The following is an 8,369-nucleotide window of genomic DNA, read 5'->3' as shown; positions in this document are numbered from 1 at the left end:
TATCCCATCTCCCCATGGACGGCTCACAACATACATGGCAGCCATTCGATGCTGTACAAAACATAAAAAATACAAAAGCATAATTAATTAAGTACAATTAATTGTACTTAACTGCGCTGGGCTGTGGCGCAGGCTGGTGAGCAGCCTGCTGCAATAAATCACTCTGACCATGAGGTCATGAGTTCAAGGCCAGTGCCGTCAGAGTGGATGATGAAGCAGCTGCTCCCCCCTGTGGCCGGAATCGAACATCCCCTCCGGAGAAGGTTAAATTGCCTCTGCGTCTGTCTGTCTCTGTCTCGGTTCTATGCGTATAGGCATTGAATGTTTGCCCTATATTTATATAATGTGATCCGCCCTGAGTCTCCTTCGGGGTGAGAAAGAAGGGCGGAATATAAATACTGTAAATAAATAAATAAATAAATTAAAACTAAACATAACACATTAAAAGTGGATTAAAAACCAGATCTGTGGATTAAGGTCGAAACCACTCTAAGGCCCTGTTCAATAATCATTATGTGATGTCGGTCTGTCTGTCAATCTAAATGGGGGTTGAATTGGATTGCCTTTGGGTCAAACCACCTTCATTCCACAGTGTAAACCAGGCATGGGCCAACTTGGGCCCTCCAGGTGTTTTGGACTTCAACTCCCACCACTCCTAACAGCCTATCGGCTGTTAGGAGTGGTGGGAGTTGAAGTCCAAAACACCTGGAGGGCCCAAGTTGGCCCATGCCTGCTGTAGACACTCCTTCTTCCAGTGGCCATCTCACCAGCTTCTGCTTAAGCTGACTATAGGTGCATCTACACTGCAGAATTAATGCGGTTTAATACCACTTTAACTCCATGGGCCGGGCTGTGGCGCAGCTGGCTAGTAACCAGCTGCAATAAATCACTACTGACCGAGAGGTCATGAGTTCGAAGCCCGGGTCGGGTTAAGCCCCCGACCATTAAATAGCCCGGCTTGCTATTGACCTATGCAGCCCTGAAAGACAGTTGCATCTGTCAATTAGGGAAATTTAGGTACGCTTTATGCGGGAGGCTAATTTAACTAATTTAAAACATCATAAAACTGCCATGGAATGAGGAAGTACAGCCACTAGTGGACAGTGAAGCAACAGCTCCCTCTGTGGCCGGAATCGTGAAGCTGGAAAAAAATGTTAAATGCCTCTGTGTCTGTCTATATATGTTGTTTGTCTGTTGGCATTGAATGTTTGCCCTATATGTGTTCATTGTAATCCGCCCTGAGTCCCCTTCGGGGTGAGAAAGAAGGGCGGAATATAAATACTGCAAATAAATAAATGGGTTGGCGCAATGGAGTCTTCAGTGCTGACACATACAAATAGATATCTTTGGGTAAACCTCAGAATAGTACAAGGAGGAGTCATGAAGATGTCAAGGTGGTTTGGAACTACATCTCCCAGCATCCCTTTCCATTGAGGACTTTGATTGACCTTAAGAATCTCCTTGCGTCTCTTAGCTCGCAATTCCAGAAAAACTACATTACCCATGGTGCATTGCATGGCTTTCACCTCTGGTTTGATTCAACTCCATTTCCAAACATGTTTGCAGAACTACATCTCCCAGAATGCAGCAGCTAATGGAGTGAAACTACATTTCCTAGCATGCTTTGCTGGCAAAGGTAGACTGCCCTAGTTCAAAACACCTGGGAATTACTATTAAGTCAATAGGGAGCCTACCTTTCCCAGAATGCTTTGAAGCCACCTGGATGGGCGTTTGCAAACTTCATTTCCCAGGATTCATTGCAGCCCAGTTTTTTTTCCCTCTTGACTGGGTGTGGCTTCTCTATCTGGCCAGGTAGGAAGCACAGGTGAGGCAGGTAAAGGTGCCCAGGTGCGGAAATGGGGGCTGGGGTTTGTTGGGAGGGGTTCAGATGCATCTCATGAGGAGATTATGCTCGAAGAGGAAGAAAATCCCACACCTGAGCCAGGTAAAGGTAAGTAAATAGTATTTTAGTACAAAGAAAGCAGGAAAAGGAGGAAGGAGGAAGCTGGAGAAAAAAGGAGAGCATAGGAGAAGCTGTTCCTCACCCAGGTGGACTACAAAGACTATCACTCCCATACAGGGGAAAGTGGGAAATGTAATCCAGCCACATCTAATAAGTGCTGGGTTTTTGCAAAAAAGGGTGTTCAAGCTTTTTGCACTACAACTCCCAAAATCCCCAAGCCCAGCCTAGGTTGGATACTGGACTTTGTTATCTCCTCTATCTATAAAGTTCTCTGTGTTTTTGGATGTAGCTGGACTACAAAGACAACCATCCCCAAAGCATACTGGGCTAGGGGATGATGGGAGTTGTAGTCCATTGGACTTTGCTATCTCCTCTCTTTGTAGCTGGACTACAAAGACAACCATCCCCAAAGCATACTGGGCTAGGGGATGATGGGAGTCGTAGTCCATTGGGCTTTGCTATCTCCTCTCTGTCTGTATGTGTGTATTTGGATGTAGCTGGACTAGTGAGACAACCATCCCCAAAGCATACTGGGCTAGGGGATGGTGGGAGTTGTAGTCCATTGGGCTTTACTATCTCCTCTCTGTCTGTATGTGTGTATTTGGATGTAGCTGGACTACAAAGACAACCATCCCCAAAGCATACTGGGCTAGGGGATGATGGGAGTTGTAGTCCATCCCACCTCACAGGGGTGTTGTTTCCTCCCAGAGAGGACAAGAAGCTTTTTGCATTAGGGGATAATGGGAGTTGTAGTCCAGCCATGTCTTATAGCTACAGGATTTTGTAGAGAGTGTGTTTTTTGCACTACAACTCCCACAATCCCTCAGCAAAAGGTGGATTCTGGGCTTTATTACTCCTCATCATATATATCTGCATGTACATATGTATGTTTTTGGAAGGCCCTTTCCAGATGCTGCTGGATTTTGTAGAAAGGATGTTACTTTTTTGCACTACAACTCCCACAATCCCCCAGCCCAAGGTAGATTCTGGGCTTTATTAGCTCTCTTCCTCCATATATATATATATATATATATATATATATATATATATATATAGTAGAGTCTCACTTATCCAAGCCTCGCTTATCCAAGCTTCTGGGTTGTCCAAGCCATTTTTGTAGTCAATGTTTTCAATATATCGTGATATTTTGGTGCTAAATTCGTAAATACAGTAATTACAACATAACATTACTGCGTATTGAACTACTTTTTCTGCCAAGTTTGTTGTATAACATGATGTTTTGGTGCTTAATTTGTAAAATCATAACCTAATTCGATGTTTAATAGGCTTTTCCTTAATCCCTCCTTGTTATCCAAGATATTCGCTTATCCAAGCTTCTGCCGGCCCGTTTACGTTGGATAAGCGAGACTCTACTGTATATATGCATGAATATATGTGTATTTTTGGAAGGCCCTTTCCAGATGCAGCTGGACTACAAAGACCATCATCCCAAAATACTGAGCTAGCCGGATCATTGGAGCAGCAGTATAACCATTATCGGATAAGGGCTTAGTTTTGGAGAGAGAGCGTGTGAAGCTTTGGGCACTACAACTCCCAGAATCACCTAGCCACAAGGTGGATTATGGGTTTTGTTGCTCCTTGACCACAAAATATCTCTACTTATCTATCTTAGGCATGGGCCTACCAGCTGTTAGGAATTGTGGGAGTTGAAGTCCAAAACACCTGGAGGGAGGGCCGAAGTTGGCCCATACCTGATCTATCTTTAAGTTTTGCAAAGTTTTCTACAGTGGTCTAAGAAATAAAAATAGTATCACAATAAACCCAATGGCAGCCTTTCTCTCCTTTGCTGCCAGGGATGGAAGGCACAGAGTCACCCCCTTTTTCAGAGGCTGACCCTTGGTCCCCGAAACCCGCTCCGGCCAAGCCACTCACGGACCTGGATTTCCGTTCCGGGGCCCGGATTGAGGAGCTCAACCAACTCATCCAGGAGTACGAGGCCAGGAACGTGGGCGCCATCAGGGACGCCCCCGAATTGCACCAGGCCAAGGACCGGGTCTTCTCCTTGCTGGGTGAGTTTCGGGGGGATCGGCAGAAGGATGGGGGATGTTTGACCCTCCAGAGCAAGCCTTAGGCCAACTTGGGCCCTCCAGGTGTTTTGGACTCCAACTCCCACCATTCCTAACAGCCGGTAGGCTGTTAGGAATGGTGGGAGTTGGAGTCCAAAACACCTGGAGGGCTGAAGTTGCCCCACGCCTGACCCAACTCCCTTTTTAAAAAAATAATCTTTATTGGTTTTACAAATCATAAAAAGTATCCTCCCAACATGGGAGAGAAAATAAGAGGGGGGGAAGCAAGAAATGAAAAAAGAAGAAAAAAAGGGAAAAGAAAAAGAAAAAGAAAAAAAAAGATGAAGAGGGAAAAAGAGAAAGAAAAAAATTTAAAAAATTAAAAAGTGACTTCTCGGCAGGAAAGGAGCCCAGGAATGGAAAAGGGAGCCTTATAAGTTCCCCATTATCATCAATGGGCCTGATCTTCCTGGATTTTTTGGATGCCTAGCCAAAAACAGATTTTTCCATTAGCCAATTTTCAGGAGGCTCTCAAAAACAGATCTGGGTACCCATTGAAATACTAAAAACAGATCGCCCTCCAGCTGAATTGCACAAGCCTAATCTTTATTATTCACTGGAGCTATTGGCTTTTAAGGCCCTGCTGCAACTGCTTCTGGCGATTGTCTTCCCTGATGCTCCATACTGCAGTCTTTCCTCCTTTCCCAGTCAGCTGTCAGTCTAGTACATATGTATAACTATGTAGGTTTTTTAATGTAAACTCTCAATTTTAATGTAAGTTTTTAATTTAAATGGATTTTTAAACATGATATAGATTGTTTTGATATATATGTTCATGTTGTAAGCCGTCCTGAGTCCCCTGAGGGGTGAGAAGGGCAGGGTAGAAATGATGTAATAAAAATAAATAAATAAATAAATAAATCAGGATGGTTCACCTCTCTTTTTTTCCCATTCCTAAACCTCCTTTAATTCTATTATCCTTTTCTTCTGTTTTGATTTTCCCATTCTGTTTAAGTTATTTTTAGGTAGACGTCCTGCTTTTCCTGGACTTTCTGTAATTCCTTCATCATTTCTTTCATCATTTCTGACCCAACTCCCTTGTCCTTCTTCCAGCTCTGGCCCAGAGATCCGACCCGAGGCTCCCTGTGGTCAACCGCTACCTGCTTCTGTCCGGCGGGGTCCAGCAATGCAGCGTCCACCTCAACGTGGGCCGAGTCCCCGTGCTTTCTCCGGGCACCGATTATGACGCCGCCTTCACCCTCTTGGTGCCCGTCCTGAATGCAGCCGGAGTCCCTGTCACGCTGGACATGACTCAGAGCCCCGTCGGCCACACGCGGCTCAGCCTCCAGCCGTTTGACCCTGCTGTAGTCAATCTCTGGTCGGAGTTAGGGGATGAAGAGGCCTATTTGGCTGCCGACCGGGTGTCCGAATGGTTCTTCCGGACTTTATCCACCTGCGCCGAAGATACACGAGTGGAGCGCCGCAGCGGTGTTGTCACGTCGGTCATCGTTTGTGCCGGACCCTTGCGCGTCCTGTACGATGTCATCCCCGTGGTGGCCTTCAGAGGGTGGCCGGAGGTGGCCCAACCGTGGCTCACGCAAACACACTTTTGGGACGGCAAACTCCAGGACGAGGAAGTGGCCGGCGGCTTCTATCTTTTGCCATCCTCCGGAAACAATTGGCGGCTGGCCTTTTCGGCGAGCGAGTTGAACCTGCGGAGGATGCTCCCCTTGCCGTTGGCTTGGGCCTTCCGGGCCGCTGCTGCAGCCATCTCGGGCGGTGGTCTTCTTGGGGGCGGCGTGGGGCCCTACCACCTCTTCACCTTGGCCTTGTGGTCCTGCGAGAGGCTTCCAAACAGCTTCCTCGCCCAGGAGGAGAATGCCGCCCATGCCATGCTGGGCCTTCTGGATGACCTCTTGGCCAGCCTGGTGGGCCGGCAGCTGCCCAGCTACTTTCTCCCCGAGTGGAACCTTCTGGAATGTCTTTCTTGGACGGCCCTGGAGAGGCTGGCTCATGAGGTGGCCCGGGTCCGAGCCAAGCCCGCCGAGCACCTGCGCCAAGCCGTGGAACGGGCCAAGGAGGCCAAGCGGGTGGCCAGGGCCCTCCGGGAGCAGAAGGCGGACCCCAAGGTTGACTGACGGATGTGCCAAGGGGCCATGGTGTTGGGGCTCAGCAGCAAGTTGCTGGGGATTTCTGAGAATGAGGGGGATGATGGGTTTCCTAATGAGGAGTCATTGATCAGAGTGAATTGCAGGCCTTAGATCAGAGAGAAGGGCCAGCAGTTGCACTTGACACAGAAGATGTTTGGGATTTCAATGTTAGCAACTGGGAAAAAGTCCGTTTCTCTTGGGAATCGACCTTCAGCAGAAGATGGGGAGGTTCCCCCCCATTAGGCTTCTGCAGGAAGGGAGTCAAGGATAGATCAATTAGGCGTTCAGAAAGACTCATGAGAAGTCCTTGAGACCCAGGTGTCCAAGGCATGACCTCATGGCTTCTTGGTCGGGCCTGAGTTTAAATTAGTAAGTAAGTAAGTAACTTTATTTTTCCACCCGCCACCATCTCCCGGCAGGGACTCGGGATGGCTACACAGGTCAGAAGCCCGAAATACAAAACAATAAATCAGTTAAAACACATTGCAATAAGGTAAAGTTTTCCCCTGACGTTAAGTCCAGTCATGTCTGACTCTGGTGTGGTGCTCATCACCATTTCTAAGCCGAAGAGACGGCGTTGTCCGTAGACACCTCCAAGGTCATGTGGCTGGCATGACTGCATGGAGTGCCGTTACCTTCCCGCCGGAGCGGTACCTATTGATCTACTCACATTGGCATGTTTTCCAACTGCTAGGTTGGCAGGAGCTGGGGCTAACAGCGGCCGCTCACGCCGCTCCCGGGGTTTGAACCTGCGATCTTTTGGTCTCCAGCTCAGTGCTTTAACACACTTCGCCACCAAGGCTCCTTTTTTGCAATACAAACACAGTAAAATCAGCAGTTATACAAAAAACAGTTACCTTAACCAAAACAATACAGTAAATCATAAAAACTCAGTTAAGATATAAATCAGTTAAAAATAAAATCAGTTAGAATAAAATAAAATAAAATGGGACATCAGGTTGGTGGAGGGGATGGCATGGCGTGGCCACCTAAACTAAGGTGCAATGATATACAGTAGAGTCTCACTTATCCAACATAAATGGGCCGGCAGAACATTGGATAAGCGAATATGTTGGATAATAAGGAGGGATTAAGGAAAAGCCTATTAAACATCAAAATAGGTTATGATTTTACAAATAAAGCACAAAAACATCATGTTATACAACAAATTTGACAGAAAAGGTAGTTCTTTGTCAGCCGACCGGAGGTGTCAAAGATTGGAGATCATGACAATTGGGTTTTTACTTTCTTTACTGCTTTTTATTAAGTTTTGCTTTCAATAAACTGAAAAACCCAAGCCTGGTGTGGTGGAGTGTGTGTGTTTTAGCAAGGTGAATCAGTGCTGAGGTGCTACACCTATGGTCTTGACTTCCTAGACTCCATGTATCTTGTTATTTTGCACTACTGATCTTTGTATATATATATGGACTCCTGCTATTTTGTAGCACTTTTTCTACTGCTTTTTGGGAAATGCCCTTTTCCCCCTTTTGTACATGCTTTTGTAAATAACCTGGTATAATTAACTACTACTAGACTCTGGTGTGGTGCTGGGTGAAAAGGTGACCCAAGGCTATGGTGTAACACATGGCTCCCAGGCCAAGCTGGCCCACATCAAGAGTTTAAAACAGGCATGGGCCAACTTGGGCCCTCCAGGTGTTTTGGACTGCAACTCCCACCATTCCTAACAGCCTCAGGCCCCTTCCTTTTGCCCCTCAGCCGCTTAAGCCACATAGCACTGCACCATGGCAGTTAAAGTGGTGCTAAACTGCATCAATTCTGCAGTATAGATGCACCTCTTGTCTCTTATCAAGTTGGCTGTTGGATGCCATTCCCCACTTTGGCCTGGAGAGGACAGCGGATGCCCATTTTAATGCATTTTTTCCTGGATTGAAAATTAAAACCAGGAGATCAAAGTTTCATAGTTGAATTCTCTTTTACTTTGTTAAAGCAAAGATAGCCAATTGCAATTCAGTGTTTTTTGCACTTGTGATGCAGCCTTGTTGGGGGAATCACAAATGGAAATTACTCTTAAATTGCAACTTCTGGGTATGTGAGGTCTGTTTTCAAAGAGAGGATAATCTAAGACAATCTCATAAGACCATAGGTAGGCAAAGAGACCTCCCAAGACCATCTAGATGGTCTCATAAGACCACAGGTAAGGAAAGGGACCCTCAAAGGCCATCTAGATGATCTCATAAGGCCATCAGAAGACCACAGATAAGGAAAGGG

The 8,369-nt window shown here is 46.4% G+C and overlaps 1 protein-coding gene across 1 annotated transcript; it reads left to right on the top strand.

The window, feature by feature from the left end:
- Positions 1 to 3,014: 3,014 nt before the first annotated feature.
- On the top strand, positions 3,015 to 7,437 carry tmem102 (transmembrane protein 102). The gene is made up of 2 exons (XM_003230426.4): positions 3,015 to 3,993; positions 5,104 to 7,437. The coding sequence occupies exons 1-2, from the start codon at positions 3,780 to 3,782 to the stop codon at positions 6,126 to 6,128; spliced, it is 1,239 nt and encodes a 412-aa protein (XP_003230474.3). The 5' UTR covers positions 3,015 to 3,779; the 3' UTR covers positions 6,129 to 7,437.
- Positions 7,438 to 8,369: the final 932 nt, after the last annotated feature.

The sequence above is a fragment of the Anolis carolinensis genome, chromosome 6, assembly GCF_035594765.1.
Source record: "Anolis carolinensis isolate JA03-04 chromosome 6, rAnoCar3.1.pri, whole genome shotgun sequence".
In the NCBI taxonomy this organism is placed as follows: Eukaryota; Metazoa; Chordata; class Lepidosauria; order Squamata; family Dactyloidae; genus Anolis; species Anolis carolinensis.
This window is presented reverse-complemented; position numbering and strand designations above follow the sequence as displayed.

What these genes read in the sequence shown, in the direction of transcription:
- tmem102 (XM_003230426.4), top strand. Translation starts at nt 3,780, where the DNA reads ATGGAAGGCACAGAGTCACCCCCTTTTTCAGAGGCTGACCCTTGGTCC. An exon ending in CCGGGTCTTCTCCTTGCTGG is followed by an intron (nt 3,994 to 5,103) that starts GTGAGTTTCGGG and finishes TCCTTCTTCCAG; the next exon opens with CTCTGGCCCAGAGATCCGAC.